The sequence below is a fragment of the Bos taurus genome, chromosome 4 (genome assembly GCF_002263795.3).
Source record: "Bos taurus isolate L1 Dominette 01449 registration number 42190680 breed Hereford chromosome 4, ARS-UCD2.0, whole genome shotgun sequence".
Taxonomy (NCBI): domain Eukaryota; kingdom Metazoa; phylum Chordata; class Mammalia; order Artiodactyla; family Bovidae; genus Bos; species Bos taurus.
In genome coordinates, this window is record NC_037331.1 from 19162276 (window position 1) to 19185424 (window position 23149).

The window sequence follows — 23149 nt, forward strand, 5'->3', positions numbered from 1 at the left end:
CTCTCATTTATTTAATCAGTTCCTATTATAAAATTTTCATCCTCACTTGCATTTTTATAACATTCCAGTGTCGGATTTTTGTGAAAGTCTTCTGAAGGTAAAGATATTTTTGTTACTCGAGAAATGATGGATATACAAATTTTCCTCCCTAGTTTTGCCTTGTTAACAAGATAATATCAGATTTTCTGCAAAGATTTTAGAGGTAATGAAGAGGGAATTAAATGTTTTATAAACATTATATATTAATAATGTTCTGAGAACAAAATAAGCTGGATATAAAGCCTCACCATAAAATGTTTTATAGTTATGATGTGATTGTTCTTTAAAAATACATATATATTTTATCTACATTTTATACACACACACACACACACACACATTTAGTTTAAACACATTGCTCTTGGGTTAAAGAAGAATTTTATGTAGAATTTCATGTGTTTCAAGAGGTATGCTTATAAGCCAATATCTACCATTTCCCCTAAGATCTCTTTTATTTTGTAATGGTACCATTATTGTTTGCAAACCCCTCTCCCCAAAACCCACACTTTTATGATTAAGTTGCATCTTAAATATTATGTACACATGCTATTTTTTTAACTTTACTTTTAAGACATTTTAATTAACCTTTTTTTCCCTGAAGATATATTTCAGTGCTTGATCATAATACTTATTATATATGTTTATTAAGTCTTCTTATAAAATCAAACTTCTTGGGTCATAATTTAATTATTAATATTATATTGAATATACTGTATTTTCTCAGGTTCCTCTGAACTAATGTACATGACTCACTGGAATCGGCTGTTTAGCAGCTTTGATTTTGAAACCACACTTCTCTATGTAATTCAGGCTATATAAAAAATTCTTATGATGTTCCTGGCTTTTTCAATTATTTGTAAATATGTATATGTTAATTTACATGTATTTTTTTTTAATATCATGAGAAAGTTGCATTCAATTTGTCAGTTACCTGTAATAGTAGGTTCCAAATGTGATTTTCTGTTTTGCCTTTTAAGTTTTCTCAGGTCTTTGACAAGTAATTTAGAATTTCTTTGTCTTGGTTTTTTCCTCTCTTGTACATGATCACAATCATGCTTTATAAGCTTTATGAGTTATTCTGTATAAGATAGTAGGGAAGTGGTATTATTAATACTTAGTAATTCAAAGAATACATGTATGTGTGCTCTGAAATAAGGGTTCTAGTTGGTAAATATGTTACATTAATAATACTAATGCATATTTTTTTACCTTTTAGAGAGTGTGCTTGTCCTGTTTTTGTATATGATTATTCTTGCAATAAGGGAGACAAAAAATTTGAATTTGTTGAAACATGGTCCCTAAAATGATTTGACCAACTGTTTCTTCTAAACATGGGAAATATGAAAGTTATCAGTGTCTTAAGGATGAAAAATGGGTTTACATTATTATATTGATTAAAAAAAATAGTTCTTCCTTTTTTGCCATCTACTTTTTAAACTTAATTAAAATTTAACTGGAAAGTTTCCTATTGAAAATATATTTCTCTGTGTTATTTAGTGCAGTTAAATGCTAAAGGGCAAATTGAAACTGTCTTCAAATTATGAGGTCTTTGGGGATATTTATCTTTTTGCTCTGAATGTTCCTTGTTGGAGGTACTTTTGAGCTCTTAGTGATATCTTACTTGGTTTTGCTTCCTCAGTTCCTGGGACATTTAATTCTCAGTAAATGCGTGGCAAATGAGTGACTTTGCCATATGAGGAGTGACCGATTATTCTTTGCTGAATTAATTTAAAAACATTTAGTATTCTAATTTGTTCCTAGAACAAATTGTTCACTCAGTATATGATAAAATGTTTAAAAGACTTAATAAAGGAGGATTACTTTCATGTCGCTAAAGAGCAGTGGTTTTTTTCTGTGCTTTAGGTAAAGGACTAGGAATCACAAATTTGAAATGTTAGTTGATATATTAATGTAAAAGTAGAAATAAAGTGATTATTCTTCTTGAACATATTTTATTTTCAAAAGATAGATTTTAGAGGTAGGTTGGCTTTTGTTCTCTACACATCTTTATCAAACTATCAAGTTAGGAATAAGACCAAAATTTTAGGCTTCAAATTTTAAACTCAGTGGGACACATTTTATTGCTTAATGGGAGATAGGAGAGAGGAAAAAGGTCTCCTAAAACTAAGATCCTTAAAATCCATTAGTCCTCTTAAATAACATCTTTAGTTTTATCTTGTATTGTGGCCATTACTTAGAAGCATTGAGGGTAGGAAGTGAACTGTGCAGGTGTTTTATTTTTATAGCTAAGTCTATACCATTAACTGTTTACTATATGCTCTTCCTTATTTGAGTATATGGCAAATTATATAGGTATTGAACCATTTTGGTTACAAGGTTAGGATGTTTATTTGGTCTGTTAACACTGTTATTAGCACTTTTATTTATTTGGCATTTTAAACATCTAGCTTCTGAGTGCCATCCTCAAAACAATTTGATGTCATTCTAAGTTACTAGGAATACAAACACAAATTCATATTTATCAATTATTTCAAATATTGGTCTCTGTGATAATTCAGATTTTTCAATTTATAATTACCTTTCCTGTTTTAGCTTGTTGGAGGTTTATAGATTGCCTGGGTCATAGTAAGGGGTGTTTTATTCCCCAGAGATTCGGTTAGACTAAGAGCAGATCTTATTTATAACTCTATGTTCACAGAATGTAAGATCACTTTAAATACTAATAGATTGTTTTAAAGTACTTAAAAAAAATAAAACTAAGTTTCATTTCTCTTAAGAATAATTGATTACATTTGATAGATTGCCTAAAATATTTCATACTTTTCATGGGGTTCTCAAGGCAAGAATGCTGAAGTGGTTTGCCATTCCCTTCTGCAGTGGACCACATTTTGTTAGAACTCCCCACCACGACCTGTCTGTCTTGGGTGGCCCTACATGGCCTGGCTCATAGTTTCATTGAGTTAGACAAGGCTGTGGTCCATGTGATTAGATTGGTTAGTTTTCTGTGATTGTGGTTTTCAGTCTGTCTGCCCTCAATAAGGATAAGAGGCTTATGGAAGCTTCCTGATGGGAGAGACTGACTGAGGGGGAAACTGGGTCTTGTTCTGATTGGCAGGGCTCAGTAAATCTTTAATCCAATTTTCTGTTGATGGGTGGAACTCTGTTCCCTCCCTGCTGTTTACCTGGGGCCAAACTGTGATGGAGGCAATGAAGGTAGAGTTGGCCTCCCTCAAAAGATCCATTGCATGTACAGCTACACTCAGTGCCCCCAACCCCGCAGCAGGCCACCTGACCCACGCCTCTGCCAGAGATACCCAGACACCCACGGGCAAGTCTGGGGCAGTCTCCTGTGGGGTCACTGCTCCTTTCTTCTGGGTCCTGGTGCACAGGTTTCTGTTGTGCCCTCCGAGAGTCTATTTCCCAGTCCTGGCAGCTCTATGGTGGGGTTAATGACAACCTCCTCCAAGAGGGCTTATGCCATACCCAAGTCTGCTGCACCCAGAGCCCCTGTCCCTGCAGCAGACCACCACTGACCGGGACCTCCACAGCAGACGCTCACAGTTCTGTCTTAGTCTCTGTGGGGTCCCTGGGTCCTAGTGCACATACGGTTTGTTTGAGCCCTCTGAGTGTCACTGGCGGGAATGGGGTTTGATTCTAAATGCATATTCACCCCTCCTACCATCTTGCTGGGGCTTCTGCTTTGCCCTTGGATGTGGGGTATCTCCTCACTGCTGGTCCAGCAAGTGCAGCCGCCCCTCCTGACCTTGGGCGTGGGGTATCTCCTATCTATTTCTGCTTTATTGACTGTGCTAAGCCGTTGACTGTGTGGATCACAGTAAACTGTGGAAAATTCTGAAAGAGATGGGAATATCAGACCACCTGACCTGCCTCTTGAGAAATCTGTATGCAAGACAGGAAGCAACAGTTAGAACTGGACATGGAATAACAGATTGGTTCCAAATAGGAAAAGGAGTATGTAAAGGCTGTATATTGTCACCTTGCTTATTTAAGTTATATGCAGAGTACATCATGAGAAACTCTGGGCTGGAAGAAGCACAAGCTGGAATCAAGATTGCTGGGAGAAATATGAATAACCTCAGATATGCAGGTGACACCACCCTTATGACAGAAAGTGAAGAAGAACTAAAGAGCCTCTTGATGAAAGTGAAAGAGGATAGTGAAAAAGTTGGCTTAAAACTCAACATTCAGAAAATGAAGATCATGGCATCTGGTCCCATCACTTCACGGCAAATAGATGGAGAAAGAGTGGAAACAGTGACAGACTTTACTTTCTTGGGCTCCAAAATCACTGCAGATGGTGACTGCAGCCATGAAATTAAAAGATGCTTACTCCTTGGGAGAAAAGTCATGAGCAGCCTAGACAGCATATTAAAAAGCAGAAACATTACTTTGCCAACAAAGGTCGTCTAGTCAAGGCTATGGTTTTTCCAGTAGTCATGTATGGATGTGAGAGTTGGACTGTGAAGAAAGCTGAGCGCCGAAGAATTGATACTTTTGAACTGTGGTGTTGGAGAAGACTCTTGAGAGTCCCTTGGACTGCAAGGAGATCCAACCAGTCCATCCTATTGGAAATCAGTCCTGAGTATTCTTTGGAAGGACTGATGCTGAAGCTGAAACTCCAGTACTTTGGCCACCTGATGTGAATAGCTGACTCATTTGAAAAGACCTTCATGCTGGGAAAGATTGAAGGTGGGAGGTGAAGGGGACGACAGAGGATGAGATGGTTGGATGGCATCACTGACTCAATGGACATGAGTTTGAGGAAACTCCAGGAGTTGTTGATGGGGGAAGCCTGGCGTGCTGCAGTCCTTGGGGTCACAAAGAGTCGGACACTACTGAGCGACTAAACTGACTGACTAAAATATTCAGCATGATTTATTTTGATTATACACTTTCTAATTTATTATTTCTTATGTAGTTTATCACACAGTGATCAGTCTTAATGATAAAATTTGCGTATTTATGTAGGAATGTCAAGTGATGGTGCAAATGTATATTATTTGGATATTTATAAATTAGAAACAAATTGTAAAATGATTTTTCTTCTAATAAATTTCAAATTATTAAAAACATTTCCTGCACAAAGACATTTCTGGTTAATTTTCTGTTTCTGTTCCTTATTTTTACCAACAGTTTCAAGGATAGGTTTTAATGTTTTGTTTTGTTTTATAACCCTGAGTCAGTGATTGGTGTAGTACAAATTGCTGTGTTCTAAAGGATTGTTTCCAAAGCTTGGAGATCTAATATTTCTTTCAATTATATGTAGTAAAATGTATCCCCTCATGTCACCCTGATGTCCTGTGTGATATATCTCTTCTTGAAGTTCACTGCTGTTAGTGCTGTAATATTACTTGACTTGGCTGTCTAGCAAGTATGGCCATCTAGAAGGCACAGTCTCTGTTTTACATATCCTTATAGCTCCCCTCTTCTTACTCCAAGTCACTGAGCAAAGAGCGCCTCCCTGTGGTAGTTGATGGCTTACACACTTCATAGGAGGTTGCGTTACAGAATCATTGGCCATATATTAAATCTTTCTAATTTTTATTTTTAATATAAAATAGGCTTAAAATATTATCAAAAATCTGATATAAAAATCTAATTTTACATAAAAGGCAAGGATAAAGTAGCATATCAAGATGTTGAAAGACATATAGACTTCCTATAACTCATAGCCTGAGGAAATGTGCTAATTCTTTAACAAGATTCTCATCAAAAGGGAAGGTAAGTGTAGCATTCTAAATACAAACTAATGAAGCACTTGCAATTATTTGAAAATTTAAACAGAAGAGTACAATTATGACTTGAAATTTCCTTTTCTTAGATTTTTTAACTGCTTAAAAAACTTTTACTTTTTGAATAACCATAATAAGAAATAGTTTATAGAAACAGATTTTCAAGGAATTCTGATATGAATACCAAACAACATCACCTAATGCATAAGTAAAATTAAAATTGAATAGAATTCAGAAACTTCTGTCATATTCTGGAGAGTTTAACATCATTATATCCATATTTTGAGAAAATATTTCTAAATTTTCATTTTGTTTAACAATTGATTTTTAAGCTTTTTGTATTAAAAAAAAACCTAGTGAGGTCTACTTTAGTTTTGAAAGTTTATTATAATTTTTGAAGATTGGTTACTTATTTTTAACTTAAAAAAATGCAATCAGCTTAATACCAGAATTAAAACTCTATAAGAATGCCAGCATTTAATATATGAATAATGCTAGAATGTATAAAGAAATTAGCCTGAGCACTGATTAACAAAGATATTTTTCTTTCTATTTGTAATCAAAGATTGGAGAAGTTAATGGCAACCCCCCCAGTATTCTTGCCTGGAAAGTTCCATGGACAGAGGAGCCTAGCAGGCTATAGTCCATGGGGTCGCAAAGAGTCGGACACGACTGGGCAACTTTCACTTTAATCAAAGATAAGTAGGAAAAATGCAAACATTGCAACTATTTAAAGTTTCATTATGTGTCACCCTATCTGATATATTTTTAAAAATATTTTGACAAAATATGATCTTAATAATTTTGATGTAAACAACAGACATTAAAATTCAAGTAGGAAAAATGGCTGTATCTTATAGAAGTCTAGTTACATGTGATTTGTTCAGTGTTTTTAAATCCAGACTCTGTAAACTACTTAGAGAAACAATAATTAAGCTGCCCAAAGGTTGTAAATTCTGAATTAATGATGAAACGAGATGAAACAGTTTCATAGGAACATTTCTATAAAAATTGAAATATTTCACAGAAATATTTCATAGAAATATAAAAATGTATTCATAAATTGTCTTATCTAGTTTAGGTTTCAGGACAATATATTTTCCTATTTGCTCAAGCTTAGAATATATAGGAAGTAGTTTCAGAATTGCCAGCCCCAACCACTGCAAAAATAAATCTATTAAGTTCAGTAGTTGCTTGTGTATGTGTGTGTGTGTGGTTAAAGTTACAAACAGTGAAATGCATAAATGTTAAATGAATAAATTGGTGAATTTTAAGAAAAGCATGTAATAAAAATTTTTATGATGCGCTTATGTAACCCCCATTTCTATTAAGATGTAGAACAGTTTTTTTCACTCTCAAGAGCTGTGCCCTTTCCTAGTCATTCCCTCTTCTCAAAGGCAACCATTGCATTTCTTTCCCCTAGAAGTTACCTCTTGTAGAACATATAAATGGCATGTTTAGTTTTATTTGATTTCAGCCTTTTTAATGAATGTGTGAGGGAATGGCACTGTGGTTTTAGTTTGCATTACTCTGATGTATAATAATGTTGAGCACATTTTTATATGCTCACTGGCTGTTTGTATATCTTCCTTTGTGAGCTAATTATTTTGCTCATTAAAAAAAAAAATTGGGTTGTATGTTTAGTATTGAGTTTATATGAGTTTTTAATATACTCTATTTTGCAAATACATGTTTTTCAGACATACAATCTTTATCTATGGCCTGCTTATTCATTTTTTAATGGTATTAGAGAACAGAAATTACTAATTTTACTAAGTTCAGTTTAGCAACTTTTTATTTTATGATTAATGCCTTTGTGTCCTATCTCAGAAGTCTTTGCTTAGGTCCAGGTCACAAAAATTATCTTTGTGTTCTTCTAAAAGCTTTATGATTTATCTTTTATACTGAGATTGTGTGGTTCATCTGAAGTTAATTTTTGTTTAACTTCAGGTATAGTTAAGGAAGGTTTGTTTATTATCCCATGTGGATTTCTAGTTTTCTAGCACCAATTTTCTAAGAAATTTCTAGCAAGCATTTCCTTTCTACATTAAGTTGCTTTGGTTTCATTGTTAAATATTAATTGACTTTTTAAATGAGGGTCAGTTTCTAGACTTTGTATTCTGTTCCATCAAGCTATGTACATATTTCTAGGCCAGTACTAATGTCTGGATTATTGAGGTCTTATCGTAAGCTTATTTGTTATTTGGGATCCTTTGCATTTTCATATGAGTGTCAGAAAGAGCTTTCCATTTTTATTAAAAGGAAGAAAGCCTGGATATGATACCAAAAAAAGCACAGGCTAGCAACAACAACAAAAATATACATTTTAGACTTCATTCAAAATTAGAAATGTCTGTGTCAAAGGAAATTACCAACAGAGTGAAAAGGCAGCCAACAAAGTGTGAGAAAATATTTGCAAATCATGCATCCAATGAGAGATTGATATCAAGAGTGTAAAAAGAACAACAAATCATTTACAACAATGAAAAAAACTGATTAAAAATGAGCAAAAGACTTGAACAGACATTTTTCCAAAGAAATTCTCCAGTTATTAAGCATATGAAAAGATGCTATACATTAATCATTAGTGAAATTCAAAGCAAAACCACAATGAGATACTGCTTCAAACCCAGTAGAATGACTATTATCAAACAAACAAAAATAGAAGATAACAAGTTTGGAGGAGGATGTGGAGAAAAAGAAATTTCACTTCTAGAGAGTGTATACCCCAAAGAATTGAAAGCAGGAGCTTAAAGAGATATTATACATTCATATTCATGGCAGCATTATTGCTGTGTGCTTAGTCGCTCAGTCGTGTCTGACTCTTTGTGACCCCATGGACTGCAGCCCTACAGGCTCCTCTGTCCATGGGGATTCTTCAGGCAAGAATACTGGAGTGTGTTGCAATGCCTTCCTCCAGGGGATCTTCCCAACCCAGGTCTCCTGCGTTGCAGGTAGATTCTTTACCGACTGAGCCACCAGCAAAGCCCAAGAATACCAGAGTGGGCAGTCTATGCCTTCTCTAGGGTATCTTCCCGACCCAGAAATTGAACGAGAGTCTCCTGCATTGCAGGCAGCTTCTTCACCAGCTGAGCTACCAGGGAAGCCTGGCAGCATTATTAGTAGTAGTCAAATGGTGGAAACAAACCAAGTGTCCATTAATAGATGAATGGATAAAAAAAATATGATATATACATGTTGTTATTGTTTAGTCACTAAGTCAAGTCACTTTTTGCGATGCCACGGACTCTAGCCCACCAGGCTTCTCTGTTCATGGTGTTTCCCAGGCAAGAATACTGAAGTGGGTTGCCATTTCCTTCTCCAGGGGATCTTCCTGATCCAGGGATCGAACCTACGTCTCCTGCATTGGCTGGTGGATTCTTTACCACTGAGCCACCAGGGAAGCCCTCAGGATATATTTCAACTATAAAAAGGAAGGAAATTCTGATATATGCTATAACATGAATGAACACTGAAGACTTTCATGCTGACTGAAATAAGCCAGTCAAAAAAGGACAAATGTTGTATCATTCTACTTAATATGGGATTCTTAAGAGTAGTCCAATTCATAGAGACAGAAAGTGGGGTCATGGTTGCCAGGAGCAGGGTGACTGGGGAGTTAGTGTTTGAATAGGTACTGAGTTTAAATTGTGTAAAGTGATAAATGGTGGTGATGCTTGCACAACAGTGTGAATATACTTAGTGTGTCTGAAATGTACAGTTAAAAACAGTTAAAATGGTAAATCTTACATATATTTAACCACAGTGTTTCAAAAGAAGCCTACTGGGATTTTGATTAGTTTTGTGTTGAATATGTGGATGAATTTGGGGAGCATTAATATTGGGAAGCATTAACAGCATTGTTTCCTGATGCATGAACTAGGTATATCTTTACATTTGTTCAGATTTTCAGATATCCATTATTTTTTCATCAATGTTTTTATAGTTTGCATTGTAGAAGTCTTACATGTTTATTATTAAATGTATTCCTAAGTATTTAATGTTTTTGATGCTATTGTATAAGAAATTATTAAATAAGGTTTAAAAAAAAAAAAAACCTGTTTATGCAGATGTTGAGAGCTGCCTGGTGTTGAGGTAGTCAGTCAGGATCAGAAGCCAAGCTGATCATTATGGTTAAAATCAGAAGGCTTTTGCTGTTTAATGGACCCAGGGACTGGAGTGAAGAAGAAGGGAAAGGGCTAGGAAATGGAAAAATACAGAGTCAGTGGCTAGAAGTGTTAAGACCTCTCAATAAGGAGATCTTGGCACAAGTAGGTACACAAGCAGTGTTTCCGTCTAGCTTTTCCATCCTTCACAGATGGAGACCTCAAAAGTTGTATCAACTTTACAATCCTGGGATAAGGCCCTCCTGGGCTATATATTTGGATTTCATTTGCTAGTATTTTGATAAGGGTTTTGTGTCTCTATTCATTCATGTAAATATTATTCTTACAATTTCTTTTCCTAAGTCTTTATCAGATTTTGTTTTTCAGGTTATACTGGCCTTCTAGAAGATGTTAGAAAGTATTCTATTTTTTTTAAGTATTTATTGATTGATTTTTATTTCTTCATTGAATTTTCATTGAATTCCTCAAATGTAACCATCTGGACCAGAGTTTTCTTTCTTTCTTTCTTTTTAAATTTAATTTTAATTGGAGAATAATTGCTTTTACAGTATTGTGTTGGTTTCTGCCATACATCAACATGAATCAACGATAGGTGTACATATGTCCCACGTCCCCTCCTTCTTGAGCCTCCCTGCCACCTTCCATCCCATCTTACCAGCTTCATTGTCACAGAACACTGGGTTTGAGTGCCCTGTGTCATGCAGCAAATTCCCACTGGCTATCTGTTTTGCATATGGTAAGGTACATGTTTCGGTGCCGCTGCTGCTAAGTCACTTCAGTCGTATCCGACTCTGTGCGACCCCATAGACGGCAGCCCACCAGGCTCCTCTGTCCATGGGATTTTCCAGGCTACTCTCTCCGTTCATCCCCCCTCTCCTTCCTCAGCTGTGGCCACAAGTCCGTTGTCTAGGTCTGTGTCTCCATTGCTGAGTTGCAGATAGGTTCATCAGTACTGTCTGTCTAGATTCCATATATATATGCTAATGTACAATATTTGTTTTTCTGACTTATTTCACTCTTTATAATAGGCTCTAGGTTCATCCTTTGCTTTAGAACTGATGTGTTCCTTTTTATGACTAATACTCTATTGTATATATGTACTACAGCTTATTTATCCATTCATTTGTTGATGGACATCTAGTTTGCTTCCATGTCCTAGTTATTGTAAATAGTGCTGCAGTGAACATTGGAGTGTGTGTGCCTTTTCCAGTTATGGTTTCCTCAGGGTATATGCCCAGTAGTGTGATTGTTGGGTCATATGGTAGTTTATTCCTAGTTTTTTAGGGAATCTCTATACTGTATTCATATCAATTTACATTGATATGGCTGTATCAATTTACATTCCCACCAACAGTACAAGAAGGTTCCGTTTTCTATACACCCTCCCTAGCATTTATTATTTGTAGATTTTTTTGATGGTGGCCATTCTGATTGGTAGGAGGTGATATACCTCATTGTATATTGATTTGCATTTCTATAATGAGCAGCGTTAAGTATCTTTTCATGTGTTTATTGGCCATCTGTATATCTTCCTTGGAGAAATGTCTGTTTAGGTCTCTGCCCACTTTTTAATTGGGTTGTTTGTTTTTCTGGTATTGAGTTGAATGAGCTGCTTGTGTATTTTGGAGATTAATCCTTTGTCAGTTGTTTCATTTGCTATTATTTTCTCCCATTCTGGACTAGAATTTTCTTTGTTGGGACGTTTTTGGTAATTAATTTCATATTAAAAAATCTTTACTTATTTATCATTACTTTTTATTTCTTGACTGCCCCATGCAGCTTGTGGGGGTCTTAGTAACCCAACTAGAGATTGAACCCACACCCACTCCATTGGAAGGACAGAGTCTTAACCACTAGACCACCAGGGAAGTCCCTCAATTTTTAAAATATTTAGATAATAGAGCTATTGAAAACTTTTTCTTTTGTCTTACCTTAGTTATGGTAAGCTGTGTTTTTCAAGCAATTTATTGATTTTATTTCCGTTGTCAGTGCTTCTTTTCTTGAGTGTGCTGATCTTTTGGATGGGCACTACAACTGTTTGCTTGAGACTTCCCTGCTTCCTATACAATTTCAGATCATATTCTCTTTCTTCTAAGACTAGGTCTCGGTATTTACTTCTTTCGTGTATCCTTCCAGACGTATATGATCCCATAATGATGTTTTTCTTACTTTGATTGATCTTGGGATCCACATAAAATCCCACATCATGCTATTATCCAATTCCTTGGAAATTATCTATGAATTACTTTTTCACTAGATTAAGTGAGGCCTTCCATTTATTCATGATGATTCTCATAGTCTTCTACAATATAGCACAGAAAATTAATCAAGTAAATTTTTGTTAAATTATTTACTGATACACTGCTAAGTCTATATGCATTTCAGCCTTATACACTGAAATACTGTCATCTCTTTGAGAACAAAGACTTTTCTTTAGGTCTTAATTGATTTGTTTTTTCATTTTTACTTATTAAAAACAAACTGTAAAATAGTATATACTTGTAGCAAACAACAAAAAGCATAGGTAAATAAGGATTTCTGATTGACTATGATTACTTCACTGAGAATTAGACCTTAGTTAGTCCAAGCTTGTCTCTTACCAATTCTAGCAAGTTGCTGAATCTCAGAGGGTCTCTGTTTTTTTATTTGAATAGAAAAGATGTCAGGCTATATCATCTCTGAGCTCTAACAGACTACCTCTGATAATCATATGTGATGTTACGAGTTCCCAAACCTATACTAAATTACATTCCCTCACAGGATCTCCTGTAAACACATACTTTCAGAATCTCTTTCTAGACTATCCTGTAACTATGTAGAATATATATATTTTTTGAGTAAGTCTCTTAGAGTGGAAGTTATTCTTGTTGACTTTTCTCTCATTTAGCTAAAGAGACTGGAAAATAAGTCAGTTCCCTTGGTACAGCCTACTTCCTTTGATAAAGAGCAAATATTTTTTCTTTTTAAAAATAACTATATTGAGATTTAATTTTCATACTGTACAAATTCAGCCATTTTATATGTAGACTGTTACAATTTTTAATAAATGCATAGAACTGTTCAGCTATCAATAGAGTGCCATTTTAGAAAATTTTGCATTACCTCAAAAAGTGCTCTGCTTATTTACTGTCAAGCCTAGCTCCCACCCTGCCCTCAGACAACTCCTGCAAATATTCTCTTGTCACTGGTTCTTCATAGCCTGTTACTTTCCTGATCCATTTTTTTCATCTTCATATTACTCTTATGGGCTTCCCCAGTGGTCCAGTGGTTAAGACTCTGCACTCCAAATGCAGGTGTCATGGGTTTGATCCCTGGTTGGAGGAAGATGCCATATGCCATGTATCCCATATCCCACGCTCACCCTCACCCTCAGAAAACCACTGCAAATATTCTCTTGTCACTTGTTCTGCATAGCCTATTCCTTTCCTAATCCATTTTTTAATCTTAATATTATTTTTACATGTGTTTGATTAAATAAAATTAGTTTTTGTTGTTTTTCCTGCAAAAAAATTTTTTTAATGTGCTAAAGGCAATAAAGATTCTTTGCTGGAACAAACTTTAGTCAGGTTACTGTACTTTCTCCGAAGTTCATCTGTATGTTTCCTTATAATGTCCAGTTTTAGCAGGAACCCTGCTCAGTCAGTTTAAGCAGAACCTCTCACCCTTGATGTCTGATCACCCTAGGTATCTGATCCGGTTCCTCAGTCTCTACCATTCTGATCACCCAGGCATATCTTAAGAAAAAATTCTTTCAGGTCAGTTTAGCCAAAACCCCCTTAGCACTGATATTTCCACTTATTAATTTTCTATCTATTGATCCCCACCATGTACTTTTTCTATAAATTCCGTCTTGGCCATACTGGATTCAGAGTTTGGCCCAGTCTTTCTGCCCCAGTATAAAATCCCAATGCAGTGGTTCCTAAATCTGTCATGATGGTCCTAAATAAAGCCTGCCATACCATCTTGAACACCTGTCATTGAATATGTTTCTTCTTTAACAAAAGAATTTAATGAAATAGATACTTCTAATTAAAGTGAATCTTGTATGTGAAAAACTTATCCCATTTTATTCCTTCTTCAGCATGATATTTTACATTGGATATTTTTAAAGCAAACCTGATAAATTTATGTGAAAAGCCTAAATGTTATTAAATTTCAGAGTCTTTCTACATTTTGGGAAACAGTTTTATATTGGAGAAGGCAATGGCAACCCACTTCAGTATAATGACCAATTAAAAATGGGTATTTATAGCCAGCCACCTGATTTAAAACTTGTTTCTGTTATTTGGGAATTCTGCCTTTATGTTCTCTGTGGTTTGGTTTCTTTATCTGTAAAATAACCATAGTCAATAGTACCTAACCCAGAGGTTGTTGGAGGATTAATTGAGATAAATAGAAGTAAATGGCTTGGCACAATAATTAGGGAATTGTAAATACCCTATATATGCAAACAACTGTAATAAACCATTTATATAATGCTTATATGGACCAGATACCATATATATATATGTACATGTTGAATCATTCAATCCTTAAAGCTACCCTATAAGGTGAGCAGTACTATTGCTTCCATTGAATTGTTGGGGCAACTAAGGCATAAATAACTTCCCAAAAGAAAGTAGTGAAACTGACATTCAGATTCAAACAGTCTGTGCTCTTAGCTCATACAGACTCAACATAAATTTACATTTCAGCTCCCTGGTAGAATAAAACTTGTCTTTGATAAATGTATTTGTTTCAGGCTAAATGATGACATCCCTTTTGGGATCATATCTGATGTTTCAAATTTTGTTTTTTTTTTTTAATTAAATTTGATGTTCTTTGAGACTAGTGCTGTAATCTTTATTCTTCCAACTATTCTATTTGATTTTCTTTGATATTAAAAGGATTTATTAAAATTACTACTTTTTGTTTTTAACTTTAGATGTCATATTCTTCATTTGCACTTTATATTAAATGAGAGGCATAGGACTCAATAAATGTGACCTTTGTAGATGTTTATCTCTGGGACTTTTGTTTTTAAGAAAATATGCTCTATCCTTTTTTCAGGGGCAAGTTACATCTTTTACAAATAACTTTCAGGTTGAAGGGTATATGAATATATTTACATTGTATTTATGTTATATGTATACACATTAAAATGGTATATGTGTACATACTTAAATCGCATACATAATGTTGCATATATTAATTGAAGCTGCTGTTTGTGAAAATGTGTGATGCATCTTATCTTTACCATTTTGGTCACTCGTCATTTTAATTGTGGTCATCTGTTTACTAAATGCTTTTGTAGTCCCTCTGTGTTGTCTTGAAGAATACAACAGCATCATTCTAATAATAGACTGAAGAAATCTTGAGTTTATAGGCACAATGATGTGAAATTTTAGAGAGGTGAGTATTTGTATTAACCACCAGTTGTGGAAAAAAAAAAAAAAAAAGATCACAAGTGCAGTATATTTGCATTTGGTAGATTAAATTTGAAAGACAGATTTACCTCTGTTGTAGTCAGCCTTTTAATTACCTGTGATCTGAGGGTTTTGTTTTTGAGAAGAGAGATTATTTAAATGAATAGAACAATACAAGTTAGTAGACGAAGAATTGTGGTCCCTTGAAATTCAGTGAGCAAATAAGAACGTTGTCATTTCAGAATCTTTGTAAAATAAATGTTAATTTGTTCCCCACTTGGGAAGTTTTGCATCATTTAGTTGATTCTTTAGCATACATAAAACTGAGACTTAAATCTCAGAAATACATAACCTCAGAATTCTTTAACCTTAGGGTGATCTTGTTCAGGTTTTAAAATGTACATATGTGAATGTGTGTGTATTAGCTATAACATTGTTGTATTTGAACAAATGTTTTCATATTTATATCTCTGTTTTTTGAATAAGGATAAAAGTAAGTTATCAAACCTCATTTTTCCCTTATTTCACCGTATTCACTTATTATTTAGATGTGGTATATGTCATTATTACAGCTCTAATTTTCCACATAATGCTGTTAACATATATGAAGAAATTATTGATTAGGAAAGCCAGGAATATAATTTTCTTGCTTATTAAGGACAGTCTCTCTTTGGCAGTGATAGTACATTGAATGTTTATCTTAATAGGCTCAAAAAATGAACCTCACTTGAAAACTTCATTAGATAACTAACCAGGCAAAATGATGGTGGAGGGTATAGGACTAAAACTGAGAGTTTGAAGACTGTGTCACCTTGAGGATGCAGACAGCTTTTCTGGAAACCATCTATCTCATTTATAAATTAAGCAATGTGTTAGATATATTTGAAGATACCTTTTAATTTTCACGTTCTGTGATTTCATTATATCATAGACTAAAGGATAAGAGAAGGAAATTCAGAAATGAAAAATACCCCGCAGTCTGCGATTTTGAACAATTTACAGCACAAACCTCCTACCAACAATGCTATTTTTTTTATCGTATTAATCCATATTATTTTTCTAATTTTGTTGTCAATTATATATTTTATAGCTCATAGCTTACCAGAGCATATGAATTAATTTTAAGGCAGCCACTTTTCATTTTTTACTAATTTAGATGTAGATTTGTGAGAAATAGTTTATAGTAGAAACTGTTTACTTTGGAAAGTTTTTTATTTTCTTAATTCTATAAAATAAAATATTATAGATTGAGCTTTTAAAATATACTTTAAATATATTAATATAAGTAATGTATTCAAATATTAGTAGATTAAAATATTACCTGGGTATTTATAGCATATCTCATTTACTGTATCTTTATAGTTCTTAATTGATTTACATGTATGATATATGATTTCTTTTCATTTTAATTTCTAAGAATATTCCTTTTAATTGTTTATTTTAACCCTTTTTGTGAAACAGTTTCAGTTACATTTATCCTAAACTGAAATGAGTTAAGATTAACCAATTGCTGAATTAACTCTTTCTATAACAATGCAGTTAATAATATTTAAAATTAAATATAGTATGCCTGTATACAGCAGGCTCCCATTTAAATGGAGTTTTCTCTAATTCTGGCTTTAGTTTCTAGACTGACCTCGTGTATTATTAAGAAAATACGCAATCAGGAACTAGGTTGATAATGTGAAAAGAGTTGGTAGCTGACTTTTACCACTGCACATAAACAGCGCAGTTATTCTGAGTCGCAGTATCACTTTCAGTCAGATAACCACTAAAATCACTGCACTGTGGTTTCTGAAAATGCCATAATCCTTCAAATGCCACATTAAACCGAGAGAGAAAACCGTCAGCAGTGCCTGCACGGTTATGTAGAAGGATGAGCCGTGAACCAAGTGAAAAGATGTTCTGGAAGAACAGTAACCTTTCCCTTGATGTGTGCATTTCCCATTACATTTTTGACACAAAATGTTGCAGAATGATTTAATGGTGGCATTTTGTTTTGCTGACTCCTTTTTTTCATTAAAAAGAAACCAAAGTTTAGGATGGGAATGTAGGGGAAGAGTGACCAAGCACTGAATTCTATTATAGGAATCTGTTTTCAAAATAAATAAGTTAAATTTTTTTTAGTAACATGACTATTACCCCTTTACATTTTATGTTAACTGTGATACACAAATCATTTAGTTCTATTATATCTTTAAAGCAGTGTTTTTATTCTTTCAAGTTAATTTTTTTTGTCCATTTGTCCTCCCCTCTCCTTTTTTCTTCCTAGTAACTCTTGGTCAGAAATGACATGTCAGTAAATCAGGGCAGCTTTGTTTAGTAATTACATAGACCTTACCTATTACATGTAACCAGAAAGTATCCTACTTTTTATTGTCACTTAAATGTGTATTATTAGAGCTGATTTTATAGGCTCACTGGTCTAAAGATCAATGCCTGTTAACTTTGAGAGGGCACATTTCTGTTGGGAATGAAGTCATAAAGTTGTCCCACGTAAAACTTTTTTGCCCTGTGGAAACATGCTGAGAAAAGGAAAGTAATTTACTAAAATATAGTTTGTAACACTTGTACAGCATTGGACTCTGTTTTAGAGTTGATATGGAGTGCCTGGATATGGGCCCCATCACACAATAATTTAAAAAACAAAACCGAAAACCTTGGAAGTGTATTTTGCACATATATATCTCTTAATAGCTCACTTTTGAAAAAAGATACATCAGATAGTATTTGACTAAACACTACTTTGGTTCCCCTGAATCCCCGGGATAATAGGAATATTCATAAAAGGTGCAATTTCAACTAAAGAAATGGAAATTTAACTTGAAATTTCTCAATCTGCCCGTTTTCCCAGCTGGCTTTAATATGAGACCATCACTCTTTATGAACTCTATTGTCGATTGTATTTAGTTGCCTGACGGACTTTAATTCTGCTGCTCTTTCTTGCAAATGTCTCAGAATGGGAGGATTTACATTGAGTTCAACAGTTCTTTGTCTTCAGATGATTATATAGATCAAAAGAACTAATTAGAATAATATGCAGTGTGGATATAAATCCCTATCCTTTCAACTAAAAATGATTTGGCGTTTGTTAGTGATATAATTAAAGTATGCCTTACTGAACAAGTACCTTTCTTTTGCTTTCCTTTTTTTTTTTCACTTTCTTCCTTCCTTTTTTTCTTTTTTCCCTCCCTCTTACCCTCCTTCACTTTCCCCTCTTCCTTCCTCCTTTCTTCCTGCCAACTCTCCATCATTATGACTGGAAAGCCACAGAAATTTCTTATGTAGAAGTAATCAGTTTTCTGAAAATTCTCAGATAATAGGAACTGGTAGTATAGGATTACCCAATAAGATAATTGTAAAAAAAAGAAACAGTGGTAGCCAGTAAAGCCAATGGATTTGTAAAAGAATGGGTAGGTTTAAGCAAGTAGGGAAAAATAGAGCAAGGCTTTCCAGAAGAGAAGAGATGCTTTGTGAGCATTCTCAAGAAGATGGGAAGTCCTTTTGTGGCAGAGTTCTGGGCAGAATTATTTGACCTAAAATACCACAATTTATGATTGGGGGATTGTAACATTACATAAAAGTAAGATTAAAAAAAAAAAGATACTTTATAATGTGCTATTTTGCATAACTATTACCATAATATTTTCTAACATTGTAGTTAAAAATAGTTACAAAATTTAAACATGTTCATGAAGAAACTGTATACATACATTATACATACATATACATACAATTCTGGGAAAAACAAAAAACATCAGTATAATAAATGTTTGGCATATATAGATAGCCTTTTATTTTGGAGATACTGGCATACTGGATTAGAGCATATTTGTTAACAGATTGTTTTTTAAGTATTAATGCAATATATGTTGTTTTTAATTGCTTAATAAGTGTACAAAGAAATGTTATTTTCACTTTGTTTCCTCAAAACCCTTTCCATTTGAGGTAACAGACATAGTCAATTGGTGTATAATCAGCCATACTTCTTTCTTCTAAGTGCAAACGAAATATGCCCCAATATTCAGGGCTTATTGGCTGGCTTCCTCCCTCTCTCCCTTTTAAAGCTATTGTAGGCTTTACTCTGAAATGTCCCTTTTTTTTTTTAAACTTGAAAACACATAGTGGACTTTTTCAGTAAATATAGAACTAAACCAGTCTTTTAAATAGCAATAAAATAATATAATAAAATAAACCATAATTTATTAATACTTATCTATAAATGGAAATTCATGTTTTTTTTGATTTCTATCTCAAATTGAGTTTGCTAGACCAAACTGTATGTATGTATTACATTTTAATATATATTATTGTATCTTTCCCAATATACATAATTGTTTGAGGATGTTATTGTGTAAGTTTTTTACAATTTGGTTGATAGAAATTGACAGTTTTATTTTATTTTGTGACTGTGTTGTTGAGTTATTTATTCATATATTGATTAGCCATCTGGATTTTCTCATCCATGTGTTTTCTTTCCATATCCTGTGCCTCCTTATTGAGATATTTTCTCTTTTTTTAAAGATGAGTTTATCACATATTTTTAGTGTAGATTACAGGCCTTTTCTTTCAGGTATTTTGTGTGTGTGTGTTTCGCTTGCTAATGATACTTTTGGCAAAACAAGTTTTACTTTGTATATGTTATGATATTTATGTCTGAAGAAACCAATATGTGTTATTATGACATAACCAACTAATATCTCATACATTACCTAGTCAGGCAGTGCATATATTTGTCTTTGCCCTTTGGATGATCTATGTGCAGTTTTGCTTGAAATATTTTTAAAGACCTGCAGAGATACTATGTCATTTAAAAATAGTTTTATTTTATATTTTTGTATAGCATAATATAAAATGTTAGTTTGCTTTACTAGTATATGTCAAATTCTTTTGATTTAAAAACAATTTGTTTTCAGAGACTATTTTGTAACTTTTTAAATATTGAGAATGCATATTTTCAAGCTCCTTAAAGCTTCTTTTCAATTTTGTAACTTTTTATATAATGTTTTGGACCTTATTAATAGTGTTTGGTGATTGGACCTTGAGGAAATTGAATTTGTGTTTGGTGGTTGATTACAAAGGCAAAATTATAGTTTTAATTGAAGAAGTCACTGATAAATTCTGAATTGCTAAATTCAAAGACATTTTAATTTTCTAAGTACTCTTCATTTTTCTTCTTGTTTCAGCATTTAATAACATTGGTGACGAACATTCCTTCTTAAAGCTTTTGTTTTTCCTATTTCAGTGTTTTACTCTAGTTCCTATCAGTGGCAGGACAGTGGTTAAAATGCTTATGTCTGGGGCCCAAATTATTTGGGTTCAAATTCTCCGCCAACAGTTATTAGTTTTGACTCTGAGTAAGTTATATAATCTCTGTGCCTTCAGTTCATTTCAGTCCCTCAGTTGTGTCCAACTCTTTGCAACCCCATGGACTGCAGCACACCAGACTTCCGTGTCCTCCACCATCTCCGAGAGTTTGCTCAAACTTATGTCCATCGAGTCAGTGATGCCATCCAACCATCTCATCCTCTGTCATCCCCTTCTCCTGCCTTCAATCTTTCCCAGCATCAGTCTTTTCTAATGAGTCAGTTTTTTGCATCAGGTGGCCCAAGTTTTGGAGCTTCAATCTTTCCAATCAATATTCAGGACTGATTTCCTTTAGGATGGACTGGTTGGATCTCCTTTCTGTCCAAGGGACTCTCAAGAGTCTTCTCCAACACCACAGTTCAAAAGTATCAATTCTTCGGCGCTCAGCCTTCTTCACAGTCCAACTCTCACATCCATACATGACTACTGGAAAAACCATAGCCTTGACTAGACGACCTTTGTTGGCAAAGTAATGTCTCTGCTTTTTAATATGCTATCTAGGTTGGTCATAGCTTTTCTTCCAAGGCACAGACATCTTTTAATTCCATGGCTGCAGTCACCATCTGCAGTGGTCTCTGTGCCTTAGTTTCTTCATTTATAAACTGAGAATAGTAATTGTTTCTACCTCATAGAATTGCTGTGAGGATTAAATTAATAGAAATAGAGGTTATATGCCTTCATTAACTCCCTCTTAGTCTGTTATAGTAACCAGCACCATCAATAGTTTGAATGTCTCCAGTCTCCATCTAGTTGTCTAAAGAATTTGTTCACGTTGTACTTAAATTTGTCCAGAAGCTTCTTGTTTGTTACAAGGTAAATCCAGAGTCTAAAACATGGTCTAAGGTCTTCCACACCTGACCTCGGTCTTTTTAGTCTTCATTTCAGTTATTCACAGTTTGGAATAACCTAGTTCTCCTTCCTAAAACTTTCACTTAGTTTCATGCCATCTTGCTTCACCTTTAATTTATGTTACATTAGTCATTCAGTCGTGTCCAACTCTTTGTGACCTCATGGATTGTAGCCTTCCAGGCTCCTCTGTCCATGGGATTCTCCAGGCAAGAATATTGGAGTGGATTGCCATTTCGTTCTCCAAGGGATCTTCCCAACCTAGGGATCAAACCTAGGTCTTCCACATTGCAGGCAGATTCTTTACCATCTGAGCCACCAGGGAAGCCCCAACTTTAACTTGCTCTTATCTAAAATGATCTCCTGTTTTTCTCTGGAATGAGGACTTCTCAATCATTTATATTTAGTCTGTATGTCTTGGTCAATTCATGATTCTTAGTGTGTAAGTACCATATCTTTAAAAAATATTTTTTAATTTTTAATTGGGAGATAATTGCTTTACAATGTTGTGTTGGTTTTATTTTATTAGTGTAGGGCTAGACAAAACAACCAACAGAAAGGAATAAAAATTCCAGAAAAAGGCTTATGCACATTAAAAAACCTCAATAATTGTATCATTTTAAAATTCATTTAATTTTAACTGGAAGATAATTATTTTATATTATTGTGTTTGTTTCTGCTATACATCAACATGAATCAGCTGTAAGTGTACTTATATCCACCCCTCTTGAACCTCCCTCCCATCTCCCAGTACCATATATTGATATTTAAGTTAATTTTAATTATTCCAGTCCCAGGCTCCCTCCATGCTTATCACATAGTATGCCCTTTACATAGATGAAGAGAATAGAGAATCTATAGATTTTAATTAAAGTCATTCATATTTAATATTTTAAGAGTAATATTCATCAGATATTACTGGGAACTTGGCTTAGTTAATGTCATTTTTATATACAAAATGTTCAAACCTTATTTAGATTGGGATGGTAGTTTTCGTCATACTTTAATGTAACTTATAGTAATTCCATTCATTTTTTCCTTCATGGCTGTATTGTTCTATGAGTTAAGATACTTTTAAATTCTTAAATGAGTTTTACTACCCTCACATTCCTCTGGTGTTTCTAAGGATAGTTCCTACTTCATTGACATCTGAATTTTCTTTAATCTGAAAATATGTGTACTGTTAATTTTTGCTAATTTTAACTGCTTGGGCAATACAGAGTCAGTTAAGTTAAATCAGATTAGGTCATAATACAATTTTAGTCAGAGTAGAGGAAATAAAACTGTACTTTATTTTGTAATTTGTAACAGTCTGGATTTTCTTTCCATTTTAATCTGAAAGAAAATTAGTAACAGTTTGAGAATTTCTAATTTGGCTTCCTGGGGTAATTCCATGGCAATAAAAGACACTGGTTCTTTCTTTCCTTTTTATTTTTTTTTGGTTTTGTTTGCTGTTTCTGTATCGGTACTTGGGTATAGTACATAGTTCTTTGTTTCGCTCCAGTGACTGGCGTCCCAGGCGTCTTTCCCCGTGCAGTTAATCCTTTCAGTGGCTCTTGCTGACTTGGATTATGCCTATGAGCTACCTCTCTGGCCCTTTTTACTTTCCTCACTTGGTAATTAATCTCTAGATTATTTCATTCCTGTTAAT

The 23149-nt window shown here is 34.1% G+C and overlaps 1 protein-coding gene across 11 annotated transcripts in view; it reads left to right on the plus strand.

Moving 5' to 3' along the window:
* PHF14 (PHD finger protein 14) overlaps window positions 1–23149 on the plus strand; it is a 199081-nt gene that overhangs the window by 96617 nt on the left and 79315 nt on the right. The window contains exon 17 of one of the 11 annotated variants that reach the window (XM_024990997.2): window positions 764–16425. The exons of the other annotated variants lie outside the window; for them this stretch is intronic. Within the exon in view, the coding sequence (XP_024846765.1) occupies window positions 764–773 (10 nt within the window). The 3' untranslated portion in view covers window positions 774–16425. Of the gene's footprint in view, window positions 1–763; window positions 16426–23149 lie in introns of those variants that run through there. 11 annotated transcript variants of the gene reach the window in all.